At 40.7% G+C, this 16,172-nt stretch overlaps 2 protein-coding genes across 10 annotated transcripts in view; one reads left to right on the forward strand and one right to left on the reverse strand.

Annotated features, from left to right (window-relative positions):
- The window catches only part of Camta (Calmodulin-binding transcription activator), a 43,502-nt gene extending 39,378 nt beyond the window's left edge, over positions 1-4,124 (reverse strand). For all 8 annotated transcript variants that reach the window (XM_086828656.1, XM_086828658.1, XM_086828651.1 and 5 more), the window contains exons 1-2: positions 3,565-4,124; positions 53-714 (exon numbers count right to left, since the gene is read on the reverse strand). In XM_086828656.1, coding sequence (XP_086684782.1) covers positions 53-714; positions 3,565-3,652 — 750 coding nt within the window. In that variant the 5' untranslated portion in view covers positions 3,653-4,124. The remainder of the gene's footprint in view (positions 1-52; positions 715-3,564) is intronic.
- A 4,570-nt stretch (positions 4,125-8,694) lies between these two features.
- On the forward strand, positions 8,695-16,172 carry ced-6 (PTB domain-containing adapter protein ced-6). Of its 2 annotated transcripts, none has more exons than XM_020944637.2 (7): positions 8,695-9,272; positions 13,213-13,530; positions 13,975-14,417; positions 14,480-14,724; positions 14,786-15,220; positions 15,291-15,421; positions 15,478-16,172. In XM_020944637.2, exons 2-7 carry the CDS (start codon positions 13,252-13,254, stop codon positions 15,535-15,537), a joined length of 1,593 nt encoding a protein of 530 aa, XP_020800296.1. In that variant the 5' UTR covers positions 8,695-9,272; positions 13,213-13,251; the 3' UTR covers positions 15,538-16,172. The 2 variants fall into 2 exon arrangements, with proteins under 2 accessions (XP_020800296.1, XP_020800304.1); XM_020944645.2 differs by having other exon boundaries at positions 8,896-9,940.

Raw genomic sequence — 16,172 nt, forward strand, 5'->3', positions numbered from 1 at the left:
GTAATCAATTTATTAATAAATATTAATTACAATATGTGGTGGGTTTGCTTACATGTTTCAGCATAAAGGGCCGCTCTACTAGCTTGGTTTGTGTGGCATTGGCATTGGCCTGCTTGGAACGCTCCTGAGCCTTTAGCACGCTCTCCAGCTGGCTGGCATTGATGGGAGTCTGCAGCAGAATGGTATTGCTGCTGGCCTCCTTGCTGTTGCCACTGGCCACAATGGAAATGGTGGAATTACTACTGGTGTTACTGCTGCTGCTGGAGTTGCTGCCTCCATTGGAGCCTTGGACAATGGTCTTTCTAGCCACAGTTGTGGTCGTGGGCAGTTGATTGAGCGTAATGGCCGTGGACGAGTGATTCTTCTCCTGCTGCTGCTGCTGTTGCTCGTTGAGCAGGCTGAGTATATCCTGTTTGTTTTGAATGATGATCTGGCCATTCTCATTGCGTGTGCCGCGCAGCAGGATAATATTGCTGCCGCCGACTCCGTTTGCAGTCTGATGTTGCTGTTGCTGCTGCTGCTGGTGTTGCTGCTGCTGCTGCTGCTGCTTCTGCTTCTGCTGTTGCTGTTGCATGGCCCCGATCTTGAGCTTGGCCGCTCGCAGAGTCGTCGTTGTACTGGATTTAGCTGTTGCCTTTGTTGATTCAGCTTCATTGCTGCTTAACTTGCCGCTGCTCTGCGATCTGATCAGGACATTTCTGGAATTAACTTGGCCTAAAACAGGGAGATAGGAAAGATATATTACTATATTGTTTAAAAGTTAATCTTAATGGTTGAACTAAAATAAATGAGTAATAAAGACTTTGCAACATAATAATAATTGAAAAATAGATTTTCTTTTTCTAAAAACATGTTGAATTATAAAGAAATCTATGAGTCTATCTATTCACCTTTCAAATCTTTACTATTTATTGCTTTCCCTCTACTTTAAATTAAAATATATTAGATTTTATACCCAAAAAGAATCATAAAATAATATGAACAAAATCTTCTTCCAGAAACCCTGATTATAAATCATTCCAGTGACGTTTTACTACTACTACTACTACTACTCCTAGTACTACTACTACTATTACTACTACTGTTTACTACGTTTTGTTCCCGTTTCCGAGAGCAAAGTCTTGAATTGAGCAATTTACAGTGGCCTCAAAAACGTTGACAGGTCCCATTGTATGCAGATTCAATGGAAACTTTATAAGCGCCACAAGATTTATGACTACATCTCGATCGTGGAGAAGGAAAGGCATTCGCCCCTTTTTGCAATTTTGCATTAGAAACCCCGCCTATGGGCAGACCAGGGGGCGCGTCTCTCTATTGTTGCACTTTCCCAGGGCAAGCGTATTACGTATACGCCGCGTATGGCAAGAGCGGTCAGTGGCTCCTCTGGACACTGTATTTTGTTGGCCCACAAAAGCGGGCATAGGGGGTTGGTGGGTAACTAAACGCTAAATCAAGCGAAAGACGACATGTTTATGGCAGGGACGAAGGACTACTTAGCGAAGCAAAAGCAACCCCAGCACAAAACGCAATAAAAGTGCAACAAACAAACAGTGAGTTTAGCAGCCAAGAAAAGTAGGGGAGGGAGAAAGTAATGGGGTGGACTGGAGTAGGGTTATGGGAGAGGGTCTAAGGACTATGGTCTTTGGTCTCTTGGTCCCTGGTCTGTGTCACTGTCTCTGTCTCTGCCCTGCATGCGTTGCCAAATATAGACTCTCAAGGCTGAAGGCGACACGGAACGTAAAGTGCGCGCCGGAAACATTTCAAAATGTAGCCTAAACACTTGTCCAGCTCCCTGGCTTTCCCTCAAACCTTTTTCAACCATCAACCATATGTGTGTGTGTTTGTTTTTCGGAAAAACGTGCGGGTCATAATTAGCCGTTGACGCCGCCTTCAACTGACTGTTTTTCGGATAAAAGATGGTAGGTAGAGTTGGCAGGAAGAGCGCCACATGCGACCATCTGACCCCAAGTGGACTGTGTGTCTGTGCCCCCTCCCATCCATGTGTGCGAAAAGGTCGCCTGCCGCCAGGCAAAATAAACCGCCTGAATCGCGGACTAGGATCTGGCCAAAGAATAGGTGGGGAGATATGTATCCCTTGGCTGGCCATCCATTCGGGTGCACATACTTCATTGTAATGTATGGAGCCACAACAACAACCAAAGGATTCTGGGGGATAGGGCAGCCAAAAGGGACAGGGAGACGGGAGCCTGGGAGCTGTCCGCGTAACACATAAAACACTCTTGGCCTGGCCCAGGCGGCTGCTGAAGTATCGCATATTTTTGCGTTTGTCGCGGCTTTTGATGTGAAACGGACCAGCACAGTGGATCAAGTTATATTTTATATGTTACTTGATAACATAGAATATTTACAAATTTATAAAATAGCTTGGTTAATACATATTTTACATATTAAAATTTAAAAAAAAGGAAATCTTTTAATTTTTCTTAAAAAAACTAAAGTCTGTATATGTTTTTCATAAAATTCAAGCTAATTTAATTCCATTTTTATATATCTATAGTAAAGAACCTTATTTTTTTTAGTTTTTAGTTTTTAATGTATCTTGCCCCACTGTGCCCTACCACGTGCTTGAAAATGTTGATGGAAGTGCGGCAATAAAGGCAAGGGGAACACAAAAGTTTCTATGTAGCCGGACAAATTGCAAGTCTATTGAATTTTTATTAGAAGCATAAATCAAAAAGAGCGTTAGATATGCCAGCCGTGGAGGGAAGGAGTTCGATAAATATGTCAATAGATTCTGCACATAAATTGTCGCCGAGAAGGGTTAAGAAAGAGGACAAATCAAAAGAGATCGAGCTCTCTGGTTGGGGGTTAAGTAAACACATCATCACTATCACATATGGTCATCATAATCAAGAGGTTTTTGTTCTTTTTTTTTGCTAAACGCAGAGTTGTGCTAATAACTTTTAATACGGTTTATCAATAATGTTGATAATGAGTCAGTGTCTAGAAACTACAGTAATTCTGCTGGTTTCTGCTTTTGTGTTTGTTTTCAATGTTTATCAGTTTATTAAACATTAATTGTTAAAGAAAAATCTATATATTTACTTCAATATAAGTTTTTAAATTGTTATTATTATTGTATTATTATTTATTTCCTCATTTTTAAATTCAAATAAAACGTTTAGTAACAGGGTTGCCAGACCTTGTCCAACTCCTGAAATCAGCTGATTGTTTGTAAAGGAATGTCCAACAAGGTTTCCCCTTCTATAAAAACATCTAATTAGACTCCAAACTAAATCAAAATCCGAAATAATTAAGTCAGTCCATAAAGGTCTCAATATTAGCCTTCAGGCAACAATGGGTTAATGGCCCAAAGAAACCCCCCCAAAACAACGCGCAAAACAAAACGCAAACGCGCAAAGCGAACCACAACAAAACAACAAAAAACTAATTGGAAAACCAATATGCGATGGAAATCGAGGAACGGAATTCGTAATCGGAAGACACCTTATGCTTATCGGGTCTGGAATCTGGGTGGGAGAGATACCACAGATATCTGAAGGGGGCTATGCACGGGAGAGGCAGGGGTAAGGTGGCACTTACTTTGGAGTTTCAGTGTGGAAGAGGCAGTAGAAGAAGAAGACAGAGACGAAGACGAAGCGCTGGAGGAAATATCGGGCACATTTTCCATGTGCGCTGCTGCTCTGCCGTTGTGACAATTTATAGAAATGCACTACAACTTTTTTTTTAGCGGGTTTTAATCGGGTTGGCACATTTTCAATTCGGATGCATTTCCATTTTTGCACACCAGCTCACACCCACACACGTTCACACGCACGCACACAGCGACGGCGACGACGGAACACGCACACGCACACACACACGCGCAGGAATTGCAGGGCTCTCGGATATCGAAAAAAGGTAAACAAAACTTTTTCACTACGTCCGTGGGCAACTTGCGACTGTTCTTCGTGCGGAATTCGATGCGTCCCGGCTGGCCGATGGTTTAAATGCAATAAAAAATCAATAATATCACCGTTTCACACACGAAATTATTAAAAAAAAACCATAGCGAAAATATTTTGTGTTACTTCAAAACTGTGACTGGCCAGAGTGCGTGTAAAACTGTATGCCGACGCTATCCAACACTGAAGGTTTTTGGTGTTGGGCAATGCACGTGGAAATCGATAAGTTTGTTATCGTCAGCTGTTCGAAAGCATTGCCACTTGGGGTGGATTTGATTTTGGCGGGTAATTTTATTTAAATTGCATTTATTTGAAATTGATTCCCTTAAAACAGAATATACGCTCTTTAATTGTTTGTGCAAGGGGTTTATTCACATTTATTATAAACAATTAAACTGTAGATATTTATTAATACCATTAATTTATTCCCACAAACTGAATTAAAGAGGAACATACTTTTGTATTATGATTTTTAATAAATTAAAGTAATTTACTTAATTGATTTCTAATTTAATTTGAAACATTAAGTTCTGCAGATAATCCTGTCTAGAAAAAAAATTTAGAAAACGGCCATATTTTATTATTTAATTGAAAAATATTGGTGGAATCCCTTCCTTTTCCTGGAAACGATAATCCTTGTTAGCCCAATATTTTTCTGCTGCAAGCTCACTTTCGCCAAACTTTCCTTGAAATTTGCAGCCCCTTTTAGACCCCTCCCCACCTCCCCCCACGTCAACCCCGCTTCGGCGGAAGTCTCTGGCTCTATCAACGGGCGGCGACCAAGCGAACACAGAATAATTGCTGTGTGCCAGTGCCAGTCGGTGCCAGTGTGTAATCGACGACAACATCAGCTACAACAATTGCACCAACAGCGGCAGCAGCAGCAGCAGCAACACATAGATAACTCGGCACTGCTGCTGGGTTGTTATTTTATTGTCGCTTTTGTTGCACATTGAAAATAATACACAAAATAATTGAATTACTCGAAATGTGAGACAGAGCGAGGGCGGGGAGGGACTTGCGCTCGTGTTCAACGCTTTTATTGGGGGGCGTTCAGGGCTCCGCTGATAAGCTCTGATCATCAAGCTAAACGAGATAAGCGCTGCTCATTTGCATTCCACAGTCGAAATTCCATGGAGTGAACCCAGCATTTGGATAAAGACAAAAGTTATACTTCTCCGAAAAGTGCACTTTAATTAAAATTATGTGAGCAATTTATATGGGTTTATATTTGTAAAACATTTTTATTAAATTTTGCAAAGTTATATTATTTTTGCCTTTTCGATAACCCAATTGCTTAAAAACATGGTTGGGCATCAAATAACAAAATTGGAGATCGGATAATAACCAGCTTTATGTGTGTGTTTCGTTTTTGTAAACTTTATTTGTTTTTAAATATTGCTAGGTTAATAACCTTTGAATCATTTTGTTTTGTATTTTAAATCCCTAGAAATATTTGTGACATTCCTTATATCGGTGATTAAGATCCATTATAATAAATATAAATTATTTAAGCGTTTCTAAAAACATAAAAATGGATAGTAACTTTTAGCCGATGCCAGATTATTTACAATTTAATTCAATTTTAATTTCTAGTACTAAATTTATATTAGTTCTGTTTTTTGTTTTGTTTTGGGGGGTTTTCTTGGTTTTTTGTCAAGTGTGCTTTTTTGTCGCAACGACATGTGATAAGGAGTATGTGTATGGGGGAATCGGAAACGTGACTCTCGGCCGGGGCGGGCATCGGCACGTAAATTATGCTGATGACACCGGCTCCGCACCCAGGCCAAGCCAGGCCAGGCCAGGCCAGGCTCAAGCTCAGAAAGCTCGCGGAGCAGCGACGATTGCGCTTGAAATATTAAAGAAATACCAGCACGTTCCTACGAGCTGCAACGAGAATAACTGGCTCCGGCTCCGACTGCCATTTGATCGATGCACACAAAAATATATTTACAATTTACTACCATTTAATGACATTTTGCCTTATAATGAAACAGTGTGTAAAAATGAGATTTTTTCTGGTTTTTATGCATTTTATTTGGTTAATTGGGCCTTTGAACTCTATGGCGACGCTGATGAAAACGACGCCAAAGATAAAGTCATGCGCGAAACTTGATTTGAAACAAAGGGGGCCTCGACGTTCCTCCTCCTTCTGCTGTCCCTCAACACATACCCCCGCGCTTGCTTTCTGCGTATCCGCTGTCAACGCCCCTCTTTGCGGCGATAACAATTATAAAAATACTCCAATCAAAATGCAATTGTGCATTTTCAAAGGCTTTTATGGCTTGCAAATAAGGGGGTGTTGTTACGCCCACACACAATAAATGCAGGGAGTAAAAATGTTATTGGATCGCAAGGATTGTTTATCAACTTTTTCCTCTGTGTAGATGTAGTCACGGGTCACCCTGTTGCTGGACAGGAAAAATGTCTCAATGAATGTCCATTCCAGGCTTTTTCTTTCGGCCGGCGGATAGCCAACAGGTAATAAAATTGCGGCGGGAAAGAAAATGCCAATAATCGTTGTGGCAGCAACAACTGCGAAATGCAATATCAGCCGTCAGCAGCGCAGCGAGCCTCTAACTGTAAATGGCCAATATTGAGCGGGAGAGCAAGAGTCCAAAACAGGAGCTCGAGAGGCTGAGAGGAAGCGAGAGATCAGAGTGCCCAGAGAGCGGGTGTGGGAATCCAGTGGCAGGTATGTGTAGATGTAGATGCAGATGCCTACGATACGACAAGGAGAGTACAATGGGCCTAAAACTATATGGAAAGTTTCAAAATTACTTCCCAAATAACCTAAGCGCCATTCAGATGATTAGTTTCATTATTATCCTTAAAAAATATATATGTATATTATTTCACAGAAATAATTTTATATTACAAATATGTGTCAGTTAAAGGATTTACAACATAATCTATGTATTTTTGGAATCTATGTAAAGTCTTATATAAATAAAAATAATAATACTTTGTAAATAATTTGTTTCTGTGCACTGCAGTTGCCTATAACCAAATATTCATTAAGTTGCAAATGCCAGAAACTATTTGTGGTATTTAAGCTTTCACGCCAATTTAATTTGCTAAGTAACATTTCCGCTCCATGGTGCCAGCATCCAAACCAAAACTCCAATTGCAGTTGTCACACACTCACACATACATATACTCTCACACACACTCATACTCCTTTATGTCAAGCCGGTTTTTGGAAGGGGGGAGGGGCCACGGCCCAGGCAACGCTCAAAATGTGGCAAAGTGGAAAAGGAAAATGTGTACTGGAAAAATGCAAGGCATGCAACAAAACAATAGCTAAAGCCACAACGACAACAACAAAGCTAGACGGTAACGACGATCATCGAAATCCTGCTACATTATTATACGGTCAACTCGGGGAACCTGTTTTTATTGCAATTTGATTTCAAGCAGCCAAACAGCACCAGAAATTACGTATCACAAAAATAAAATATATTTTTCTCGTTACTGCTGCTGCTTCTTCTTCTTCATCTTCTGCGGCTAACAACAAAAACAACAACAGTGGCTTTGTTTTTACGTCAGGCTGGGATTACACACTCACACAGAGATCTAAACTAAACCACCAGTTTATATGCATGTGTATGTGTACGAGAGAGCACTTGCGCCCACCTGTTGTTGGCAATTTTTAATTTGCGAAAAGCTATTCGGTGGAATCTCAAGACAGCGCCGTATGTTCTGGCAATTGTGGAAAAATCACAATTCTGGCAAAATGTAAAACAATTGAAAAGCAACAGGTAAACAAGCAGAAATACCCCACACGCACACACACCACAAAGCTGACGCGGACATATGTTTGTATGGAGAGTGAGTGAGTCCGCAGCTCCAACCGCAAAAGAGAAAACTACGGCCGATCACCTACGCTGGAAAAATTGGGTCTTATGGGTACAATACTCTTCAAGTACAAATGCACTTAGTCCATATAAAATTATAAAGCAGGGAAACCATTGTTATAGAGACTTTAATTTTAAAATAGTAGAAAGCTAATCAAAACTGTACTAAGGGAACTGACCATTATAATTAACTGAGAAGAAAGAAAGTTAACTTCGGGAAGCCGGATTGTGCATTCCGTGCAGTTAGCCATAGGACCGTGGGTTCAAGTACGCAATCGAAAATAACTAAAACAAATGCATTAATTTTAATCTGAAAATCTTTTTTGGGTTAATTTTTTATTAGGTTGGCAATCCAGCTTTTATTGTTTAATATTTTTGTCAATTTTAATGACGAATTTAATATTTGGAAAATTGTAGTACATTTATTTCCGATTATTTTCATATATTCTACTTCTTTTTAGTTAAGACGATTCGAATGGCAAATCAAAATATAGGCATATGACTTCTGACTATCATACTCTTTTTGGGCATCATATACTTTATTAAGATATTTACATGATAATTTTTAAGAAAATTAAACTTTTTCCGAATATCAAACCTCAGTCAAAATACATTAGACACAATATTAGGTTAACAAACTATCGCGTTATATTAAAAATTAAAGAAAATCTAATTTTTTGTGTTTATAATATTAATGATGATGATTTTACAACAGGAGGCTAGATCAACACAGCTGGTCAATAATATACATACATGGTTAATAGGGTCGGAAAATACTCCTCAACTTCCTCGAAAGCTTTTGATTGAAATTATAGTACTCGCTAAGCTATAAAAAGGCTGTTTAATTTGTTTAATTGTTAATTGTTCGATATAATATATATACATAGATCCAACATTAATTTGTCGTAGGGCACACACTTAGCTCTTGCTGGCCGAACACCTGTACCATAACTAGTTTTACATCTGTAGCCGACCAGGGCTGGTCGCCGCCACTCCACCGCCCATCCCCCTCCCAACAAACTGCATTCAAGAGAGAGCCGGAGAGCGGGCCGCTCACCTGCAGCCCTGGCGCTGCAGAGCCACCGAGGAGAGCTGAGTCGTGTTTTGGTTTCAGTCTCTGGACTGTTGGGCGCGTGATCGGTAAATCGAAGTAGCGGACCGTGAAGGTGCAGAGGATATTCCCCACGACTGTTGTTGGTGTTGTTGCTGCTGCTGGGTTAACGTAATTTCGCAAAAGAGAGACGGAGAGCGCCAGAACGGTTGTTTTTGTAACGCGACGAGAGCCGCCCGCAGATCCGATCCACCATCCATCCTTGTCACTCGCTCCTTGTCGTCGCCGTCGTTGCCTCGCGTGTAACTAAGAAATAAGAAATAATATAAAACTGTGCCGTCGTCGCATCAATTGCACTAATTTCTTCAATCAGCGGACAAGGCGAGCATATCGAAAAAGCAGAGTGAAACTAGCGAAAATTGTTTAACAGCCAGCAAAGTAAGTGAGCGATTAACAAAGGCCCAAGCCGCGCTTAAAAATCAGCAAAGCGATTTGCGTTTGCATTTTAAACGTTTGTTTGTCTTACACGTCATTTTCTGCAGAGTCATTAACGAAAGGCAGGTCAAGAGAGAGCGAGAGAGAGAGAGAGAGAGAGGTAGCGCTGAGTGGGAGGAATGGGAAATGAGATGAGGAAAATGAGACAAGAGAGTCAAACACAGAGGCAGAAAGAGCGGAAGAGCGAGATCAAGACAAGTCTTTGTTTAGCTAGAAATTTGTTTAATGGCACTTGAAAAAATTAAAATTACAAATCACCATTGCTCCGCTCTCTCTGCTAACGTCTCCGCAACGTCTCCTCCCCCTCTGGGCCCCATCTAATATCCGCCAGTCAATCTTTACAATTGTTTATCTCTCTCGCGCGCTCTCCCACTTGCGTGATTGTGTGTGTGTGTGAGTGCAAGTGAATTAAACGAAACGAAACGACTTGAAAAAGTTGGAGCTGGGCTTTTTTGTTGTGTTATTCCGTTTCTGTCTCCCGTCGCTTTCGTTTGTGTTTGGCGCCGTGGCGCTCCAGAAATAGCGGTGAATTGTGACAGCTCCTACACCTCCTGCTCCAACGCCTCCTCGTCCTCATCCGTCGACGTCGACGTCTCCTTCCACTTGTAACGGTATGCGTGCGTGCAGAAAAAAAAACTGCGAAAGCAAAAGGAAAAGTGCTCAAAAAGCAATTACAATAACCACTGAAATTAACGTTTTATGTGTGCCAGTGTGCCCTCCTAATGAAATCCCGTTGTTTACTAGTGTGTTTTTATACGAAATTGCAACACAAACACTGCCATACCAAGTCATATACACTCGAAAAAACAGTCACGCACAAAGGCAAAAACACGCAAGCTCCGCGTGTCCGTGTACCAACTTCTCAGCTTCGCGGCGGCCGCTTCTGCTAATTATGAAAGTTATAGTTGTACCAAAAAAACGCCGATGGACGCTTCATTTGTTTGTTTCTGGTAGCCTTGTGCAATGCTGTTGCTGTTGCTGCTGTTACTGCTGCCTCTGTTGCTGGCCAAACACCTGTTGAATGCCAAAGAAAGTGTCTTGGGCAGCAAGAAAAGCAAGCTAAGAAAATGCTCATAAACACATGGCAACAGCAGCAGCAGCAGCAGCAGCAGCATAAAACAAAGCATGAAAAACCACAGAGTCGGCGAAAGAGAGTGAAGTGAATAAAGGTAGTGGAGGTGGAGGACGACAGAAAATGGCTCACAACAATTTCACAGTCGGTGCGCAGGCCCATTTGAATTTGAATTTTCAGTACAAAAGAGCCTCCATTGTCCCCTGCCCCTCCTCTACCCATGCGTGCATGCCTGGTCATATGTACACTTCTCCCAAGATATTTACATATTCGATGTACTTTACGACTTTGTCTAATCTCAGTAGTCAGTTGGCTGGCAATCAGTGCTGAAAATCTTACCTGTTTATAGCCAATTTATGTTTAAACAACTAATGAGATAGATCATAAATTTCATTATGAGGCCAGGAAGCTTAAAGAAAGCCAACCAATTACCAAATTAAGTCCTGTATACATTGTAGACATTATTCACTTCCGCTCTAAGGTGGAGAATTGTTAAGGTTTTTAAACATTTTAGAGAATGTACAGAGCACTCAGAACTATGAAATTAAAGCTTACACAAGGTTTTTCCTTTAAACTTTATGGTTGATTATTGTTAACATGCTCCGACTTTGAAATTCCGTTTTAAATAAACAATCAGATTCTTTGGAATTATATTCCCCATTACTCCTATCTCCCTTATCTTAATACAAGACAAACAAAGAAATTATTTACAAGAGGATCATAGTCGTGAAATGGTTTTTAAAGGCAATTTTGTAAACTTGATTTAACAAACTTAATCCAGTGTTAATGATTAGAAATTCTCTCCAGAAATAAAATGCCCTCCAAAAACTGTTTGTAAAATGTAACAAGAAAGCCCCCTCCCTCTCTCTAAACACATTTAAATTCGCGCAATTTCTCTAAAGTGACATCCATAGAGAAACAGAGAAATAGTGTCAAGTTGCTCTCGACTGCTAATATCAATTTAGACGACAATGTGCGGGCCAGATCTGGCACGCAGCCTGCATTCCAAGTGCCGCTGATGCGGGGCAGTATGGTGGAGGCGGTATCCACAAGTCCGAGAATCACTTCCGCGACATCGCCTTATCTCGGTGCGGATGGGGGATATGTACATATACATATGCGTAGATTCACTGTACATAAGCATATGCATATCTGCGGTTTAGTTGTCGACATTATCTTTTGTTCGTCGTTTGAAAAATTGTGTGTGTTTGTGTGTGTATAGAGTTGTTTGGGTAATTGCGCACAATTGGCAGTAAAGGAGGGACACAGGGTGCTGCCTCTGGTGGTGGGGTTTTCTAGCAAAACGCTATTTATTTTTATTTTAGGTCCGAAAGCTAGCGTTGTGCTATTTTCGAATTTTGTATTTTATAACCCAGGCTGTCGTCATCGGCGACGCTGGCCGTTTTTGGCCAATTTAGCTTTCGCTTTTGTGCGATTGCCTAACGAAACCCCCCATGCCTCATTCCCCAAGCCAACTCCTAAATAAATCAAACTTAAAACACTCACTCACACATGAATAAGTAAAAAATAAGCGAAAAAAGAGAGCCACAAAAAACAGCATAGATTCATTAATTTTTTGCAAGATTTTTCTTAATTATGAGACAGCACGAAATGTGAGAATTGAAGGAGACATACATAGAGAAAGAGAGAATTCACAAAAGATCCATCGTCACATCATCATCTCGACCCAAGGTGTGACTTTGATCCGCTGTGAGCTTAGCTTACCTTTGCGACTTTGTTCTAATTTTGGTTTATGTTGTGTTTTTTGTTTGCCTGTGTGTTTCGTTTTTTATTTCTGAGAAACCGGTGTCCCATTGTCTTTGGGGACCTGCGAGACAATGACTGCGGCTTGAGTGCAATTTTTACACCTCAGACAGTGCGTTTCGCAACTCATACAAGGGGTTACAAAAGTGTATAGTTAAGGTCTAAGAATTATAGTTAAATTGGTAATATTTCTGCCTTCAGATTTACTTGAGACGTGTGACTCACTTTCGTCATAAAAACTCGTATCTGGTTCTTAGTTAATAAGCGGTTAAGTGACCTCATTTCTGATATCAAATTATAAATGTGCATAAAATCCACATTTAAATATCATAACTACATACTATATATAGGAACCCTTTGGCTTGCACTTGTGATATTTATTGCCAATGATAAAGCTCACTTCAATGTTTAATAATAATTTAGTTTTAATTCTTCTTTGTACTGCGATGAACAATCTTTAAGCATTAACCGTGAGTGAATTCTCTCAAGGTTAATGAATAAGTGATTGAAATTTCTTGGAATTGTATTTGTATATTCCACACAAAGGAATACGTATACACAAATTGAAATAATAAGAAATATTGTGAACATTTGTTGGTTTTAATTCCGAAATGCGCTGTATGTATGTACATATATTATTTTTATAGAAATGTCTAGGTCCAAGTGCACCCATATGTCGACAGCTGATGTAGAGACAGGTTTAAGTCTGCCGGTGACGCAGATGCTGCCAGTTGGGATTGGCTTTCATGGATCCGAATCTCCCCTGGCCTCGCCCACTCCCCTATTCGAATGCCTTCAATTCTATTCCATTGCCGTAGATTCTTTGCTCTTCCCTCTCTCTCTCTCTGAACACGATTTGCAATTAGCCAAAAGAATACATTCAGATTCAGTTGGTTGTATAACGATAATTAGCAGTACAGCGACAGCTGGAATTTGTATGCACATTATATTTTATACTCGAGGGATTTGAGAGGAAAAACCCGACGACAGGCAAAGTTCAATTCGCATCTCATTTATCAATTCCCTGGCTCTTGGTACTTATTACAGCTCACCCGCAACAGCACGAAAACGGCGCCGACAACGACGATGCCTTATCAGCCAGCCAACAGCGGCGGGACGACCGGCGGCAGCAAGGCGGCCGCCAAGATGGCCCAGCTGAAGTTCTGGAACAAGCAGAATAGCAGCAAGCAGCAGCAACAGGACAAGGACAAGGACAAGGATGCCGCCGACTCGGGCAATAACAGCAGCAACACCACCGGCAACAGCAGCAACGGCGACACCAAGGGTGAGGCGAAGAATGGCAAGCGCAACTGGCTGCACACGCCGGAGCAGCTCATCAATGGACATGCGGTGTATCTAGTCAAGGTGAGCATCGAGGGGCAGTGGCCTATGACGACCTTGTTGACGATCGTTACCAAACGGAGAGATTTTTGATCAAATTTCGATAGGATACATGCCTCTGTGGGTGATATAGAGTGTATATTATAGGAAAGACGCATTATATTTTAGCCAAAAGTGCAGGATTTCCCTTATTTAAGTATTACGTTATGCCTAATTAATATATTAATTGAAATCAATCTGTTATTATGCCTTTATTTGCTTTATTATACTTACCCAATTGAATTTTGTATTATGCAAAGCCAAGAGAGAGGTAATCGTCTTATGTAAATACAAATTGTTATTAACTGCATAATTGTATACGTTTTGAAGGCTTGCAAAATTATCATAAAACTACAGCTAATTTAAATAATATATATTTTTGCAAAAACAGTCTGAAAACTAAATCTAATCCTGTTTTCTCGCTTTCAGTTCTTTGGTAACCTGAATGTGGACCAACCCAAGGGCATTGAGGTGGTCAAGGAGGCCATTCGGAAGCTGCAGTTTGCACAGCAAATGAAGAAAGCGGAGACGGGCACTCAGGAGAAGTTCAAGAAACTGGAGATCACCATCAGCATCAAGGGTGTGGCCATTCAGGAGCCGCGTACCCACAAGATCCTGCATCAGTTTCCGCTGTACAACATCTCGTATTGTGCGGACGAGAAAGGTGTTAAGAAGTTCTTCAGTTTTATTGCCAAATCGGTAAAGACGCGAGAAGGTGGAAGCGATTCAATGACGACAAATGGCCATGCAAACGGAAATGGCGATGGCAGTGCCAAAGTGGAGGAAACCCATGAATGCTTTGTCTTCATATCGAACAAGTTGGCCTCGGATATAACACTCACCATTGGTCAGGCCTTTGATTTGGCCTACAGGTGAGAAAGAAGTCTTTTAATACAAAGAATAGAATAAACTAAAAGCTATTTTAAATTTCCAGAAAATACATGGACAGCACTGAGAAGACGAATTTGAGCAAGGCGCAGCAGCAGATCAATCATTTGCAGCAAACTGTCAACGCTTACAAGGAGCGACTGCGCGAGATTTCCGCCAAATTGCCAAAGGCCGAGCTAGATGCCCTGCTCTTTCAAATGGGCATAAAGGATATTCTGGAGGCGCCCAGCACTGAGCTGCAGCAGAATGGTATTGAAGTGGCCACCGAGGCCCTTAGCAATGGCAAGCTGGGTAAGATTATGATAGATTAAAGTATTATTCCTAATAACTTACACTATTTGACATGTTTCAGATGACGACAAGCTGCTGATTGACACCAATTCCACCACGGCATCGACCCATTCGTCGTCGCCCAGCTCGTTCTTGCCCATTGTCCCGCCGCGGAACAATCTGTCCAGCCAGATCAGCATCGGTGGCAAGAGCAACAGTCAGAAAATGGATGAGCTGCTGCTTAATTCCGATTCCGATAGTGATTTCGATCCGCGGGCGGATGAGATTCAGGACAATGTGAGCAATGGTCGCAATGCCATCAGCAACGATCTGTTTGGCTTTGAGCCCTCAAAGAGCTTTGGTCAGCAGCTCTTCTTTAACAATAATGATCACAAGCTGCAGAATAACAACACGAACAGCAACAACAACAACAACAGCAGCCTACTGATCACCAGCAATAATACCAGCATTAATAGCAGCGGATTCTCCAGCGAGCTGAACATCACGCCGCCATTGTGTATGTTTTTGAGATTATAATTTATTAATGCAAACGCAATTGTTTAATTAATTATTTCTTATTTATGTAGTGGCACCACCGCCAAAGATTGCTGCTCCAAGACGCCTTACCTCGGTGACAACGGGCAATGGCCTCAATGGCAACACTGATCTGTTCGGATCAGATCCATTTGAAATGAACAATGGTCCGACCATCTTCAAGGTGAGTGTTTAAACAATTTTATAGCTTTCAATGTATAATATTTATTTACCTTTCAGCAAAATCAACTGAACCTTGATGACTTCTCGCTGGAGAGTCTGGATCCTCTGCGCAAGTAGAGCGGTGCTAGTGCTACCAACGCCATTTTCACGCACGTCAACTCGTCGTTTGAGCCTTTAAGAACAACCCGCGAATGGATATATCCCAATTCTCCTTCTCCGTTCTCCGCTTCGCATGCATTCCCAGCCAATTGCAATTCGATTTGTTTAATGTGTATTATTGTTTATATATATATATATTTATATATATATTGTATTGTATTTATTATCATTGATTTTTTGTCGATTTTATATATTGCATATTATGATTTCTACTATTATTATTATTAATATACAGATACGTTTATTATCTGAGGGCGAGATCAAAAGAAAACACACGACGCAATGCACTTTGTTTAAACTTATCAATTTGTTGCTGTAGCTAAATAGTTGAATTGAAACAGGAAAAAATGTTAACAAGCGATAATGTGAGAAAATGCTAAACTGAATGTGAGAGAATGTTGTATAAAATAATTATAAAATGAGATGTAAATCGGAGAAAATAAATCGATCGATTATTGTATAGAGCCGAAGCACGAGAAGAATCAAAGCAAAATGAACAATATTTAATGTTATCGATGCAATACATAGAGAAATATTATTATTACTATTATTATTGTGTATGTAAAGAATAAAATGTAGTGCCTAAAAGAAAA

Source organism: Drosophila serrata, unplaced genomic scaffold (assembly GCF_035046125.1).
Source record: "Drosophila serrata isolate PLE 108 unplaced genomic scaffold, ASM3504612v1 contig_184, whole genome shotgun sequence".
In the NCBI taxonomy this organism is placed as follows: Eukaryota; Metazoa; Arthropoda; class Insecta; order Diptera; family Drosophilidae; genus Drosophila; species Drosophila serrata.